The sequence below is a fragment of the Choloepus didactylus genome, chromosome 9 (assembly GCF_015220235.1).
Source record: "Choloepus didactylus isolate mChoDid1 chromosome 9, mChoDid1.pri, whole genome shotgun sequence".
NCBI lineage: Eukaryota > Metazoa > Chordata > Mammalia > Pilosa > Megalonychidae > Choloepus > Choloepus didactylus.
In genome coordinates, this window is record NC_051315.1 from 47385351 (window position 1) to 47402912 (window position 17562).

Consider the following 17562-nt stretch of genomic DNA (forward strand, 5'->3'; position numbering starts at 1 on the left):
AAGCCTAATTTCCCTTATGGAAAATATATTTTGCATATTTGCAATTATGCGATAGTAGAGAGTTGGATAATTTTTTATATTTGAGAAGAACAATGCTGTTAGTTTTACTGAGAATATACCCTCTGAGGGCACTGTGAGTGCACAAGTCATTTATGTAAGAAATGATCCACATATATACAGGAGCAATTTTTGCCGAGTTCAACTGCAGACCTTTTGGGATCTTGAAATCACACCCACTGCTTCTTGAGTAGCTACCTCTGCTGAGTAACAATAATGAAGACACCAGTTGAAAGCAGATAGTTTTACCAGGGATATTTTATTGATTTTTTAAAGAAAATTATTGTTCTTAAAAAGTATCTGGTTTTTGTGTGTGTATTTAGATATTTTATTTCTCATTTTCTATCTCACAGACATATATCAAGCCCCTTATATACCATCTAAAAGAAATTAACAAAAACATATAACATCCCTAAGGCAAAAAAGTGAAATCACAGCAGAATCCCCATGGAGCATCTGGCAGTTCTAGGAACACAAAACCAGACTGTTAATTCCCAGTGCCATCTTGGTTCCTGCTCCACCTGGTAGTTTTGATTGGGCACCAGCCTCCTTAAGGCATTACTGCAGTATTTGGTTAACAGAAACTAACATATTTATGTAATTGCAGCTGGTTTTCATATAAGTCTTCACAAACCAGGTTTTTTGGGAAATACTCTGTGGCTTCAGAGCATTTCAAAGTTAGAAATATTTTCTTCAAAACTTTTTAACTCTTCCTTCACTATTATGAGCAGTGAACATTATCTAAGGACAATTTTCCCACTAGGCTCTAACATCCATGAAGGCAGGGCCTGTGTCTTATTTGCCAATGATTTCCCAAAGCCCAGCAGGGGACCCAGCAAGGTGTCAAATCGGATTTCTTGAATCTTGAATTTGTATCCAATGTCTTGTTAGACTAATTTATATATTTTTCTTATTAGCAACTGCATTATCTGTCTACCGATACAGACATGTCTCGTATCAGAACTAAACTTTAAAATGTATTCTAATATTTGCATATTAAAAATGTGAAATAAGAACCAAACAAGGTCCAGAGACTTAAACCTGCTCTCCTCACCCAGCCCATTGCTCTTTCAACCACACACTGCTGTTCCCATTTTATGATTCTGTAAAAATCAAATTTAAATTGTCTTTTTGACAAGAATATATTTTCAGATTCATTAAGAAAAACTAAAAAACTAGTTTGTAAAAGTCTTTTATTGTATCCGTGCCACACATAGTAGTGAAAAATAACACTCCTAAAAAAAAAAGAATGCTACCTTTTCCACAACATTTTATTTTAAATAAAACTTCAAGTACTCTTACATAGGTACAAAAAAATTCTGATCTATTTGCCTCCAACAGGCCACCACAACACACAGTAGATAAAACACAGTGGTTACAAATATCTTTTAAATTTATTTCTGAGGCAAGGCAAATGGTAGGGAAATGTTTCTATGAAAAAATACCGTGTGCACGTAGGAAATTGTCACAATTTTATTCCACATGGATACAAATGATTATACTTTAATTTAGGCCCTGGTGGCTTAAAATTATATAACAAAATAGAAAATGGAAAACTAATATCCCCTACACCCTGTTTCAAAGGCAGGCACTACCAAGATTAAGGAGACGCCACAGTGTTGGTAGAGGATAATCACTGTACAAGCTGTATAGCTATAATTACCTTCAAACTAAAATAAAATGCTACAATCCTTCTAAGACATAAACAATAATGTCTGCAAACAATATATACACATAATACATATTTAAAACAAGACTTAATATAAACAATAATGAACAGTATATACAAGTCAATTTTTTCTTCACTGTCTTTTGAAATACAATTTAACTACACAAGTGATGCAGCAACATATATATAAATGTACTTGTAACTCTACAGTAAAGTTTATTTTTGGTGCTTTTATAGCACATCAGTGTAAACAGTTTAACTTGGCTTTGTTTTATATTTTAAAACATTCCTTGTTGTATTTTCAAGATTTAAAGCAATTTTCTAGTTCTTCCTTTTCACAGAAAACGAAGATTCTGGATGTGGTTTAATCATAAATAATTCATAAAATTAAATACATCCACTAAAAAATAAACTACAAAGTAAAAAAATGAAAAATAGATATTTATTGAGAGGGAAAGGAAAACCATTTCCCATGTTAGAGCTCTGGTGCTGAATATTCAGTGCGATTTGATATATTTTAATTGCTATTGCACTATAACACCCTTTCCTTTGAAAATTCTTTGGGTGTGCTTCCCTGTTCTACCTAAATTAGCTGATAAATCACAAAAACCCATAACCAAGGGCCTTGGTTGTCGTAGGAATGAAGCCTTTAAAAATGGTATCATTCTTCTGATACTTCTCTTTTTTGATACTTACATTAAGGGAAAAAAAAAGTCATAATGTATGTGCCTTGCACGTTTATGTAAATATAGTTCACATTGCTGGTCTCATTTGTCCTTATTTAAAAGGAAAAAAAAAAGAGATTACTATAACTTCAGCTCACTTTGAAAGTATCTGTCCACTTTTTTTCAAAATATTTCCTCATATTGTGGCCAGCTCTACCAATATCAGAATCATCTTCATTAAATGTTTCACAGTTGTCAAAAACAAGCCTGACATCTAGAGCAAATGTTTCAAGGTTCGGATACCTGAAAGAAAACATATGATTAGAGATTGCTTTGTGGTTGTGGCTTTGTTTTGTAAATAAATGAAGAGGTAATAAAAGGTAAAATAAAAAGTAAAACTGAAAGGAAAAAGAAAATATTAGGATAATTGCATTTAAACTGATAATCATAAAATTTAAGATATCCTCTTATAAATGGAACGTTTAAAAAATTCCGTATGTTCTGCCATCTCTTAAAGACAGGTTAAATGGAAAAACAGATCTCTCTGAAGATTAAGACACATTTCAACCAGCTGGCATTTTCTCCATACCCCATTTTCTGTTTGACCTATATCACAATTCTCTGCGACAGGACTCCTCCCACTTGACTAGTTTATTAAACTCCTCTGTGGTTTATTAACCAACTGGGTCACTTGTAGTACCCTATTATCTGCTTTGATATTTCAAACATATTATCAGCATTCAAAAATGTTTAGTTGCTGTAGAAATAATGTAAATGCATCCTATACTATAAACAATATACTTGCCCTGTAACTTTTACAATGAATCACAGGATATGCACTCTGTTAAGTCTCCCCCATTTCCAAATTCTTTTCTCTCTCCAGATATATTTTGCCCCAGCTTTGGAGTATGATGATCCAAATGAAGCAGGGGAAAAAAAAAGGCATTTGCTATCCCCTCACTACAGATGAAATTATGAGAAAAGTTCCTTTCAATAAGAAGACTGTTGCTTCAGTGCTTTTCTGGTGGGATAAGCCCAATTCTCTTTCTCTGTAGAACGCAGAGAAGAAAACAGAACGGTATTGAATGAATCTGCCTAAGCTTATTGGTGAGAGAGGAGTGGTCTACTTAAAGCCAATGCAAACCAATTCAATACAATTTGAAAGAGGGCTTTTAGAAATTAAAATTTTAATTTAATTCTAACTTACGATAAACTGGATATTAAACATTTACCCATTACAAGTCCCTGTGAAGCACTGAAACTCTAAGATCTTGTAAAAGTGGAATTCTAGTTCTTTAATGAAAAACCTCATAGAGCCTTTCTCTCTCTCCTTCTAATATGTAATAATAAAAGAAATAAAAGTTCTCTATCTGTAACATGCTCACAAAGGGTTGAGTCAGTCCTTAGGTAAACGCATCCATTTTACTGAACTTCAAGGAATGATTTTTTTTTAATTGAGGTGAAATTTACATAACATAAAAATAACCATTTTAAAGTGAACAATTCAGAGGCATTTAGTACATTCACAATGCTGTGCAACTGCCACATCTATCTAGCTCTATAACATTCCATTACCTCCAAAGGAAACCCTGTATCCATTAAACAGTCACTCCCCATTCTCCCCTCCCCCCAGACACCGGCAACCAATCTGTCTGTCTCTATGGATTTACCTATTCTGGATATTTCATATAAATGGAATCATACAATATGTGTGGGGATCTTTTTTATAAAATATTTTAAAGTTACTTTCCGGAATATTTCTCTCTTCAGACTGTTCCTTAGTATTAGAAAAAGTTAATAGTTAATGCTAGGGCGAATACCATCCAGGTGAGAATTCTAGGTGAGATTCTAGGTAAAATAAATATAATACCCACATCTATGTCCTTCCTTTAGAGGGATGGGACAGCTGATGGAACTCAGAAAGATTCATTAAAGTATGCACATCCTCCCCTCTGCTCTATAAATTTCTAGTTTACAAATTTGAAATAATGTTTGTTCATTAATCTGGGTTTAATCAAACAACTCAAAAGTTAAAGAAGCCTGAATCCACTGAATTTTACTACCCACATATCTGGCATGACAAACAGGAGTATACAGAACTCTTCCCTCTCTCCGCTGGCTTTTGCCGTTCCCCCATCTCCCCATTCACCCGGACTCATTCTCAAAAGGGAGGTCCAATTTTTTAGCTCTTTTGGCAACTATGTGTTAATTTCTCCGTCTGTTTGTTTTGGAGATTCTGAGGTTTAGGTTCATCCTCTGTCCTGAAACTGTACAATCATGGAAGTTAAAGTCAAGAGTTAAACACTGATAAAGTCTTCATGTGCAAGTCTTTATAGCGGCCATGTGGATTGTGAAGTCCATCATGTTGTTCTCCTGAAACATCTGATTATTATGATAGACAGGAAAAACAGCAGAACTAGTCCACACCTAGACAGCAGCTTTTGCAGTTTGGTTCACATTAGAACCAAGCGTTTTAATGGTTTTAAATGCTTTTTAAGTTGGGAAGGTCCCTTCTATAATCTTTTGAAAATAAAACAAAGCAGATATAACCCTTTGAAAGACTGATATTACAGCTTCCAAAGAAATGATGATGCTGATGATAATAATAATAATACCATCACAGCTCCTGGCCATTCATATGTAGAATGACTTTGTATGGGCTTGATCTATACTCATTTGTGTGGCTTCAAAGTGGTTCACTTTGCAGAACCAACAAAATTCCACTAACAGCTGCTATAGAAGTTTGTGGTGGTCTAACAAAGATCATTAACTGTGGCCAGGAAGTCACTTACTATAGGATCACAAAGAGAATATGCAGAGAGGAGAAACTAAATTTTCTTCTACTTTTAAAATATGCATTTTTTTTTAGCATTCTCCAACAACTCAGAATAAAGCTTTTTTATTTTTAAAATATCCAATGATCTTCTACACTTGGATTGTGATACTCTGAAAGTCAATTTTTATTAAATCCACATGAGATCGTGTCAATATTCCACTGACTCACAACATGAGCTTTTTATTTTGGGGCTCCAGCCTACATGTTACTTTCTTTTGGAGGCTTCTCTGATATTTTTTTCTTAAATTCCAGTTTGGGTTTGGTGCTCCTTCAGTTTGGTCAAAAGCAAGTTTATCATACTGCTTTTTAATTGCTTAAATAATTTTATTCTGAGTTGTTTTTCATACCATACTACCCTAATCAAACACATATACAATTCTCCAAAGACAGGGCCTATGTCCTCACTGTTCATTAACGGATCCTTGGCTTATTAAAAAACTGTCCACTACATATCAGGCATGCTATAAATATTTAATAAATTGAAATTATTTACTTACTGCCCACTACTTAGTTTCTCTCTAATTGTGGAAAAATCCATAGGCTTCTTAATAACTTTCTTATAACCAGGAACAAGTTTCAAGTTTACAGGAAGTAGAAAAGGCCATGCATCCTCATGAGTTTCCATTTCAGTCAGGATCATACTAAAGAAAATAATGTTTGAAATCAATATCTATGTCTAGAATCATCTCTATTTATTAAACATTTAGCTTTCTATTATAATCTTTCAAGTTGAGTCAATGAAAATTAATTTATTAAAAAATAAGGGAATACATTTACCTATACCATAGATTTTACATATTCCAATTTACACAAATTGCCTAAGGATAACCATTAATTTGGTAAATGACTGCTAAACAAGTGAAATAATGTTATAAATACATTGTACAAGAAAACTGATACAATACCTGCAAAGAGCTAGGTCCTTGGACTCCTCTCTTTTAGGTTTTTTGACAGAAGTACAGCTTTCTTGTTTGGACAAGTTAATAGAAGTGTTTTCCTCTATTTTTCTTTTTTTGAGGTCTTTGCTTCCTCTTTTTAGTGAACTACTTGTAGATGCAGAGTCTTCATCTTCAGTATCACCTGTCAAGAGTACTTTTTTGCCTTTCTTGGGCTCAGACTTTTTTCCTTTGACATGAAGTTTTTTTATTTTCAGAGTTTGACCACTTGCCTTTAATTAAAAATAAGTAAATGAGGCACAAGAAAATAGATATCAACAGAGCTCCTATTATTTTAAATTATAAAAGCATGACAGGACAAATAAAAAACAACATCTCTGATCTAGAAAGCTGCTAATTCTATTATTTTCAAGAAAGTTCTGTGAATTTTTTTCCCTTAATATAAGGATAGACTCAAAGTATGAAAAATCTATTCATCTCACGAATTCTTAAAACTTAAAGCTGTTGATCTATCTTTGATACTGCAGAACTTATTAGCAGTTTTAGTCTATTCCTTTAGTCTAGGTCACTAACCAAATGAGTTTAAAGATAACAAAAGGACTCTTTTTTAGAACACAATAAAATGTTTAAAAAGGTGAGGATAAACAAAACTAAACAGCTTATTAATAAGAAAACTGATGAGACTTAAATATGAAAAAAAGCTCATGAAGTGTCAAATAGAGAAAAGTTATTTTTTAAGTGATCAGATCGACTGGAAAGTTTTTTTTTTATATACTTATTTTTAAGAGATGTCTGTTTTTGAGGAAAGCAGTGTAGAAAGAAATGGCATAAAGAATATTATGGCTCTATGCCTAACTAGCTATGGAACTCTGGACAAAATATCTCGGGTCTTGTTTTGTCATCTGTAAAAAGAGAAAGATAAGCCACACAGTTGCTAATTAGTGAATTGCTAGCTCTAAAATTACATTAAAAAAAATTCCATGTGGCTTTACACAATTGAATCACGACATAGCAAGCAGCACACTGATGCAACAATTAGATGTCCTTCTTGCCCTGAATTTAGAAATAGGGAAATAAGTCAGTCTTCTGAAAGTTAATTGTTGTTAATATAATAGATTATAGAGAGATCTATAAAGTCACTGGTAGTATACGTTTTTTGTTTTTATTCCCCAGAACTGTGCTAATCTTCTTTTGGAAAACCATTCCTCCCTTACTAAGTTAAGAAATCCTAGACTGTAGAGTCATATAACCAGCTCAGCAATAATTTAGAATTGGCTGTATTCCTGAAAGCAGTAATTTAGAATTGGCTGAAAACATTTCTTTGGAAAATTTAGACCAATTTCTAAAAAATATTTTTACAAAAACTGTTCTTTTATACAAGCAATTATAATTATCTAGTTCTCTATTGGCAGGATAAAAATAGAGCTAAGGAAATATTTTAATTGACTAAAACAAGAAGGCAAACTATATATCTAACACTGTCTCACAAAACATATTGAAGAATCATTACCCTTAGTTACTAACTGAAATAATTAAAATGTTTTATAAAGTCTTTTCTCCATTTTAATTCACTAAAATCTGATTATTTTGGGTTTTCATATTACACTGAGAATGTTTAACACAATGAGGAAGAAGTCCATTAATTAATATTAAATAAAATTAGATTGTATTGTTCTATTACATAAAATAAAAAGAATAAAACTTCATAAATAATGGGCCCAAACTAGTTCCTATTTGAACTAAAATATTATTAGGGGTAAATTCTTAACAAATTAATACTTACAATAAGAAAATATGAAATTTAAATCACAGTATCAAAACAATTTTGTGATGTTGCAAAAAAGACAATGAACTCTTTATTTCTTTAATAAATAACATTTATTAGGCTATCTCAATATAGTATATATACATTTACTTTAAAAGCAAGCTTTTAGTTACTTTGTTTCCTGATTACTTTGCTCTTGGGCAGAGAGCCCACCTTCTCTCCATCTTGCTAGAGCCCAAGTTCAACGAATTTCAATGGGTCTCAAGTAGAACCTATCAGATTATACGTATAAGGGGGCATTGCTATTGTATACCACAAGTTGGGAACTGATGGCTCATGGGCTGTAAAGACAGGTCATAGAATGTGCTATTTGGGTCATTGTAAAAATTCTGAATTTGTTGCCGACATTTAAAATTTGGAAGGACATGCATAAAAGTCCATAATCCTGACTTCCCTTGAAATATTGGAAGATCTTGTTAACTGGGCCCACATTTCTGTATGACGACTGGCTGTAGTTGAGTGATGACTGCCACATTTAGATGGGGACATGACTCTCCCATTTGTTACAATCCCCACCAGAGGGCTAAGGAACTCTTCTACGTTATTTGCTTGCCTTCTGTAGACACTGGAGTTTGAAACTTGTAATATGTGTGTTTGCATGTTTATGAATGTGCATAAAAATATATGTGTGCACAGCAAATTGCACACAAGTCTTCCAATTCTGTGATTCAGTAAGATACACACACACACACACACACACACACACACACACACACACAGAGAGTAAAAATATTTAGTCACAATGACCTTTGTAGAAACAGCCACTGAGAGCAAAATGTATAGCAAAAATATTTGTAAATAACTATGAATTAACTGGAAGGATACTTTTAAAACCTTAATTTTTCCTAAAATATCAAATTCAAATGTTTAGAATATTATTTTCTTATTGTTGTAAGAAACATAACATCTAGTTCACTACATTTAAACTAACCAAAAAAGCAGAGGCTTAGGAATTGTGTATTCACATAGAAAGGCTTGGAGGAAATCATGGATTTTATGTCTGGTTTACTGAAAACAAAACCTCTAAGGACCAAGCATTAAAACACTCATGTATTCATATTCATAAAATATAAAGGAACTTAACATAACTTGACAGTAATGAAGCTAAAAGAAAATTTATATATAACCAGTGAAGATCACTGAATGAGCTGGAAAGAAAGGAGGCACTGAGTAGATGTTTAGAATTGAGTTTAGGGAGAGGGTGTAGTTATTGGTAATGATTAGGTCTAGAGATCACACACAGGAGAGAGGGACTGAGGTAGGGAAGCCCAGCAAAGTGCATGGCCCTCAATACATGCTCAAACTTTTAATCTTCTGACTCCTTACCTTCCAACTCTGATATCCATTTCTTTTGATTTTACTATATTGCTTCTCTCTTAATCAACTGGCATGAGAGTGCATAGGTTTCTATTTTAAATGTGACTGGAAAATGACTTCAAATACATATGCTTAGCATATGACCCAGAATTTTACTTCTAAGTATATACCCAAAAGAATTAAAAACATATCTGTATATATACAAAAACTTGTCCATACATGTTCATAGCATTATTTATAATAATCAAAAGTAGAAACAACCCAAATGTCCATCAACAGATGAATAGTTAACAAAATGTGGTATATGCATATAATGGAATATTACTTGGCCATAAAAAGAAAGTCCTGATAAACACTAAAACATGAATCAACCTTGAAAATATTATACTCAGTGAAAAAAGCCAGAGAGAAAAGATCACATGTTCTGATTTCATTTATATGACATGTCCAAAAAATGCAAAATCAGAGACAGAAAGTAGATTAATGGTTGCCAGGGGCTGAGGAGAGGAAAATGGGGAGTGACTGTTATAGGGTATGAGAGTTGTTTATGGGATGATGAAAATGTTCTAGGATTAAATAGTGGTGATGGTTGCACAAACTTGTGAATATACTAAAAATTGCTGACTTGTACACTTTTGAAAGGTGAATTTTGAGGTATGTGAATTACTACCACCCTACAGCCCCATAAAATTCTGAATTTTTATCTGGCAATTAAAAAGTTTACTTTTAGATCAGCCTTACCTTAGCAATGCAAGCTGGACAAAACCAATCCCCATCTGGTATAGTGGTAATCTTAGGTCTATGGCAGTATGTATGACAGCCTTTGTCACAGCCATCACAAAGGAGGAGCAGTTCTTCATTATCTCCCTTTCGACAAATTTGGCAGTACTACAATACATGAAAAATCATTTAAAATTAACTCTCTGCTTTGAGGAACAGTTATTGGGATGTTAATCTATATTAGTATTGAACATTCCGCTTGCTAACAAATATACAGTAGCCATACACATCTATGTATCTCTCATTACACAGATATGGACCACATGACGGGGTGAGCAATTCTTTTGGGGTAAATGCACATTTCAGGTACACTGCAAAGAACAAAGCTAGAGGTTGAATGCCTGCACACACTTCAGAAGCATGTACACATTAACGTGTGAAATAGTTAACATGACATTAGAGCACAAAAAGCAATGAAGAGCTTTAGTACATGGTGTTGTTTTAAAAACGTATTTCATCTTTTGATTATCTTAGCATCGTTATGGCATCCTGAGAAAGAAATAAAGGTTAGAGTCATTTCTAAAGAACAAAATGAGGAAACTTGTATTAGTATCAGAATTATATATAATAATAAAAAGTTACTTGTAGATTTTGACTAAATTATTCATTTTTTAAATTGGTTTAAAAATGCATTCAAACCAGAAAATTTGAAAGTCACATCAACCCAAACTAATTATGTGCCACAAGTACATAAAATGGGTCTATAAAATGATTTCTAAGGTGAAGAAATATACGATAAATTAAATGAAAGAAAGAGTCCATGATTTATTTTCTGGTACTATTATTTCTATACTGACAAATTTCTAATACCAACAAACTGTAGTACAGAACTTCAAAATCTGCAAAGAGAAGATTTTTTTCATGCAGACATATTTTGTATAACAAGGTTAACAAAGAGAAAGAAGAAAAGTGAAAGAGACAAGTAAAAACTTTTGAGATGGTGTTAAAAAATAATAAAAACATTTTTCTGACATTTAGCTCAGATTTCCAGTCACAGTAGAAAATGTCCTGCAATCAATATTTATAAGATTAAAAACACTTAAACTAGAAATCACTTATATGAATTTAAATTTATGTACTTATAGAATCTTAAAAACAAAATCGCTTACTTGCATAAACTTAATTTGTTTACTTTCAATGCAACATTAGCTCCTCAATTCCATCAAATATTATTTTTTCGAGGTGAATTTAAAACTGGTTTTGATGATTTTTAAAAGGATAGTTTTTTTTAACCTGGTAAAAATGCTTCCAGATGAAACGAATAATGCCTTAAAACTTACAGTAAATATTATTCTGGATTGGGATAAAAACTAAATTGGAGCATATTGTGAAAAATGCAGGTTCATTATTCTGTGGACATTGTAGGAAGATATGAAAAAACCACAGAAGAAACTACATTTCTCTGTATAGAATGAACAAGGCTTTGCGTAGTCTAAGCATAGAGGTAAAAATGAAGAATAAAGGACTAAGTTATTTAAGGATCACTTCTCTTCATGGTACAACTATTTTAAGTAAAGGAATTTCACTCTGAGCAATTCATGAAAACAAATGTCTGAATTTTATGGCTAGTCTGCAATTCAAAGTAAATGTTATAGTGATTCATTAAATCTATATATAATAGATGCCTCTATATATGATATGTTTAAAAGAGGCAAGAAGGACAATTGTTTATGATTTAAAATAAATATCCCTCTGGAAAATACATAAAATATACCTTTTATTTTGAACATATACCATTTTGGTGCCTGATACAAAGTAGCAACTCATGACATGATAATAACTAATTGGACTTGTACAAAAAAGGTAGAAAACCAGTTTCAATTACCAGAAGAAATTAAAAGATCCAGTCTTCATGGCAAACGCATCTGATGCCAAACACATGACGTAAGTGCACACTGAGAGCTCTCTGCTTATTTTGTATTTATTACCTAAGGATTTCTTAGCATTTAAAAAATGTAAGTTTATAAAGATATAGAAGACATTTTAGGAATACAGCGAATGTAGAAGGTAATGTAAGCACCTGGTAGGTTTACTAGAGCAAAAGAGCCTTTAAAGTATTTAGGTTAATAACTATTACACTGATAGAATATAGGAAATAACCTCAGTTAGGTTTATAAACATATTCAAAGGGGGGCAGAAACAAGATTAAAAAAAATAAAAGATACCACATTTGTCAAGTTTCTTCAAAAAGCTCAAAATAAGGAGGAAAATGTCAAAATAAACATTATATAAGAATTAGGCAAACTCTCAAAGTGTACATTATTTTGACAATAAATAATGTATAATTAAGAAAGATCTGGAAGTTGGAAAAAGCAGGACAAAGTAAATTAGTTATAGTATTTCTTAAATAAAAACACTTACAACTTTCATAATTGATTTTTCCCATGCTATTGATTTCTGTAATTGCTGAATGCACAGAGCTACCTGTGCAGCACTGCGAGCTTCTGTTAATGCCCTTCTCCATACCCTGAGCCCTGGAGCAATATCCTCTTCAATTCTGCATTGAAATATAGAAAAATTAAGTAGGTCATGTCCACATTTATGGTTACTGAATGTGAAACAATCATCACACTGAAAGCCAAGCAATGACAAAAACATGTAACAGCCAATAAGTATAAGGTTTAAGCAACTAAATTTGATGTAGTGTACAGACTGTGGCTACGTGCCTCAAAGCTTAGTCACAACCAGGTAAATGTAAGCTCACTTTGCAAGATTATCAACGCACATAACAACAACAAAAAATGTTTTTTACAAAGCACCATGCAAATAGCACGATCCATATGGATCACAGACATACAAGATACATAGATAACAGGCAATAGAAAATAGGCTCCAATTAGCAAAGAAGCACAATAATTTTTTAAGTTAATCTCAATAACCTACCCGTCACCATCACCACTAATGGATGGTGCAGGAGCAGGGACAGTAACTGTGCCCACATTATCCAGTTTGATCTGAATGGTGGTACTTAAGGGGCTCTTCAGATACCTTCTTTCAATGTTCCGCTCCAAATCAGCCAGTCTGGTTACAGCTATATCTAGGGGGTTGTCACTCTTCCGTTCTAGTGCATGTGCACTGCTTTCATCTTCACCAGTAAATTCTCCATCAAGCTCCTTGCACAATTTAGAAAATGACTTATGTTCAAAATATACCAAGTCCTCCCTTTCTGAAGCAGGCTCTGGACATATCCAACCCTACATATCAAGAGAATAGTGTTATTACAATTTCCTCTTAAAATGCCTAAGGGATAATTTACCTTTATTTAAAATACAGCAATGGACACCAGCAGTTTTCAAGGATCTTTACTGTAAGTTTTTATCTTGTGTTTCCTAATGCTAGGCAGATACATGACCAAAAAATTAAAAGAAACAGTTTTGAGAGAAGCCTGAAAAAGAACTTTGATACTATCAAAGGCATAATACAAATTTTGAAGCATTTTAGACTAAAATGCTTATTAATTCCATGGAATCATTGGAATGGAAACCTCTTGGTTGCCACTAAACCTTATTCTCACTTTCCATTTTTATTCTTTCTGCCACTCTTCTGTATAGACCCTTGTATTCACCATTTTCCTTTGGCTATAGTCCCCTTGAATAATCTGCTATTTTTGTCTGTATAGCATTTTCCCCCCTGTTCCTCTTCAGTGAATTAACTACACAGGATAGTCTTCTCTGACATTCAGGAAATAAATCCCCCTATAGTAGACCCTCACAGGACTATATAATGCTCCATATCCTTGTCATGGATGCAATTTTATACTACTGTGATTATTTGGTTAACATCCTTGTACCTCTAGATTCCATGAGGGCAGACCCTGTCTGCTTTTACTCATTTTCTCTTCAGCACAGTGAAGGCAAACAATAGGCACTCTGCATATACGTTGGTTGAATAAATGAATGATCTTGTAACTTAGCTTGCTTATATTTATCTTCCAGCTCAAAATCCTTCAAAGATTCCCTATCGGTTAACAAAGTCCAAGATTTTTACCATGATGTTCAAATACCTCAATCTACCTCTCTCCCTCATGCCCCCCCCGACGCATACGTTCCACTCCAGTTAAATTACATGTCTTGCCACTCCACAAACATGTCCTGACTTTCCTTATTCTCATATTCTGCTTATGCTGTTCCCATTTCCTAGAATTGTGTTCTCTGATCTCTGATGGTCAAAACTTACTCATCTTCTCGTGTTCCATCTTGACTCCTGCATAACATCTTCCTTAATCTCCCATGTCTCCACCAGAAGCAGTGCATTCTCTTTCTAAATTCATCTGTTACTTGGTATTTCTCTTTGATCAGTTATTAGATTCTGCATATATGTGTACATATATTTTACCTCTCCTAATATATGTCAGGCTTTCTGAGAACAGGAACCACATTTTATTCACTTTTGTGGTGCCCACTATCTGATGTAGAAATAGTACTCAGTAAATGTGTATTAAATGAAGAACAGAGTGAATATCATCCTTTTTATTAAATCTCTTTAGAGATAATTATTTAATACACTTGCATATTAGGATCAGTTTTTCCCCTTTAACTCAGAAGAACATTTATATTTAGAAAGGGAGAGTGGAATTATGAGTAGTGCGAATAAATGCATTAGGTAAAAGTCATGTCAAATGAACCTCATTCCTATATTTTGAAAAGGACACTAAACTGCTAAATCAAGAGACTCTGTGAACTTAGCACATTTTTATTTCTGGAATGTAACTGACAACTTAAAAAAAAAAATGAGGACTTGAGTTAGAGAAATCTAGATGGTTGAAAACTGTATCCAAAGAATGGTAATTAATAGAGCTTGTCAACTTGGCAAAGATATATTTGGCTTGTCCTGTTAATACATTTATGAATAACCTGGTTGACAACTAGTAAATCTTCAGGTGACTTAAATATAAAAAGGAAGTTTAATATTGTAGATACAGGATTAAGATAAAAATAGTTCCAAGAGCTGGAAAAATGTACAGCAAAGAATTTAATAAAAATTTATTAATGATACATGCAAATTTCAGCTTTGAAGTTTAAGCAACTCATCACAGAAATACCATGTGATAGACCTTGCTTAAGAGCACTTTGAAAGGGATCCAGGGATTTTTGTTATAGTACATACTCAGTGAAGCAACAATATGATGAGGATGCTAAAAAGCTAGTAGTGCCAGATGAAAGAAAGTAAAATTTGATGTACAGATTCAGACATTTTTATGTACATTTATGAGTACAACATTTTAGGAGAGGTCTTGACATTGGTTGTTATCCAGAAGGGAATCATGGACCGGGAAATAATTTCACAGGACCAACGGTTGAAAGAATTAATAAGGTTTAGCTTGGAAAAAGAGAACACTTAAAAAGAGAAAAAGGAGCTGTCTTTCAAGGAGCTGAAAGAATGATTAGATTTTTTGTAAACTCTCAGGAACAAAACTAGGACTAGGGACTCACAAATATCTTACAATATAAGAAAAGAACTTCCAAATTATTAGCAGTATTAAAAGCAGAAATAAATGTACATAAGTAGTCCTAGGCTGTCTGCTTAATGTCTGTTCACAATGGCTTGTTTCCCAGGTTAAAAATAACTATTATCTTTTTAAGGAAAAATAATCATTAAATCCTCTACAGATGGTTAAAATTATTAATATTTTGTTATTTTCATCACTTGTGTTTTGACTCTTCTTCAAAACTAATATGATTGCAATTCAATTCTTTAAATAATATGGAATAATTAGTAAAAAAAAAAAAAAAAATCCCACTTGGCTACTGAGAACACAGCTAAGAACATGTTAGTGGCCATCACTGTGATAAGGTTAATGTAACAAAATCTGTTTATGTCACTAGGAAAATGTATCAGACTCACGTTCTGACTTTATACATACTTTTATAAAAGCTTGACAATATGTTTTCCCAGCCTATAGCCAATAAGAATTGGTGACCACAAGTTGGAGGAAAATAGGACTACTAGAACCAATCAAATTTAAACCAGCCAAGTATTAACAACTGACCGTATGAGAAGACAAAGACAGACTACAGAAAGCAGATATAACAGTTTAAAAACAAAGCATTTTAGGTTCATTTAGTGTAGGGGTAAAACTTCTTCACATCTCCTGAAGGAATCATTGCCTAATAATTGGTCTTCAAACTGATGTTCCTATGCCATGAAAATAATTTAAATTATATTCTTTATTCTCAAATCAAGAAGGCAGTAAAATATGTAACATAAGAGATCCAAAAACATCATAAAAATTATAGCACTAAATGAAATACTTTTCATTTCTTCAGAAAATTAACTTGTGTGGAAGAGTTCATTTGTTGAAAATGCCAGATAAATGAGGCATTTTAAAATTGTATTATAGTACCAGGAGGAAGACACACATAGTTTGCTAGTACGATAGGCTCAGCAAATGATAAATTTTTACTTCCCAAAGATGGTAATTATGTTTCTGGCAAGAAAGAGATATTTCATTAGCTCTGGAAAACTGCCTTTTTTGGAGCTCCTCAAAAGTTTCCAAGTGTCAACAATAAACTAATTATTGGATAAGATGGTATGATGCCATAAATTTATCATCCTGAATACATGGGGACTAAATTTCCTAAACTTTGCAGTTGTCTTTCCCTTTCATGCTTATTTGTCATCCATCTATTTATTCTCAGAGATACCACCATATATCAGTTAAAAAAAAAAACTTTATTCCCATCTCTCTTTCCTTTTGTCAGTCCATTGGAAACCAATTCTGATCATTACTTGTGACATGGTAGTTCCTGGTAGAGAAATAATAAAACATTACACATATACAGGGTGTGTGGGTGAACTGGTGTGTGACTCCTAATATAACATACATTTGGATATATCTATGTTATTCTCTAAATTTAAATTACATAGAGTAAGTCTGACATATAACGTGGTGTAATGGTTAAGTTCAAGTGTCAGCTTGGCTAGGTTATAGTGTCTAGTAGTTTGGTCAAAGCAAACACTGGCCTGATTGTTACTGTGAGAGTATTTCCTGGATTTAAATCATTAGTCAGTTTATTGCATCTATGGCTAATTACATCTACAACTGACTAAGGAGACTGCATTCAGAAATAAGAAAAGTCTCATCCCATCAGGTGAAGTCCTTAAAGAGAGAACTGATGATTTCAGCAGTCAGAAAGAAGAATTTCTATCTCTGCTTCAGCCAGCCAGCTTCTCCTGGGGAATTCATTGAAACCTCTGGAGTTCCCAATTTGCAGTCTGCCCTGTAGAATTCGGACATGTCGATATCCGTGGTCATGTGGGCAAATTCCTATAATAAGCCTCATAATATTTATACACACACGTGCGTGCGCATATGTATTCCCTGTCGGTTCTGTTTCATTGAAGAATCTAGACTAATATACATGGATTGCCCACAAGGGAGTTTCTGGTCCTATATGAAATACTACAGCAGGAGTTTGATGGAATTTGTACTGCATTATTATGTTTATCATGGGGAAAATTGTAAAATTCCGCTTGTGGTAAAGGACTGCATACCAGAAATGATATTTTTGAATGCC

The 17562-nt window shown here is 33.2% G+C and overlaps 1 protein-coding gene across 12 annotated transcripts in view; it reads right to left on the reverse strand.

Moving 5' to 3' along the window:
* Positions 1-1233: 1233 nt before the first annotated feature.
* The window catches only part of BAZ2B (bromodomain adjacent to zinc finger domain 2B), a 496556-nt gene continuing 480227 nt past the window's right edge, over positions 1234-17562 (reverse strand). For 6 of the 12 annotated variants that reach the window (XM_037849033.1, XM_037849042.1, XM_037849038.1 and 3 more), the window contains 6 exons: positions 12929-13239; positions 12407-12542; positions 10007-10153; positions 6133-6395; positions 5725-5868; positions 1234-2694 (listed from right to left, as the gene is read on the reverse strand). In XM_037849033.1, the coding sequence (XP_037704961.1) occupies positions 2541-2694; positions 5725-5868; positions 6133-6395; positions 10007-10153; positions 12407-12542; positions 12929-13239 (1155 nt within the window). In that variant the 3' untranslated portion in view covers positions 1234-2540. Of the gene's footprint in view, positions 2695-5724; positions 5869-6132; positions 6396-10006; positions 10154-12406; positions 12543-12928; positions 13240-17562 lie in introns of those variants that run through there. The other 6 variants (XM_037849039.1, XM_037849040.1, XM_037849041.1 and 3 more) reach the window with 4 other exon arrangements.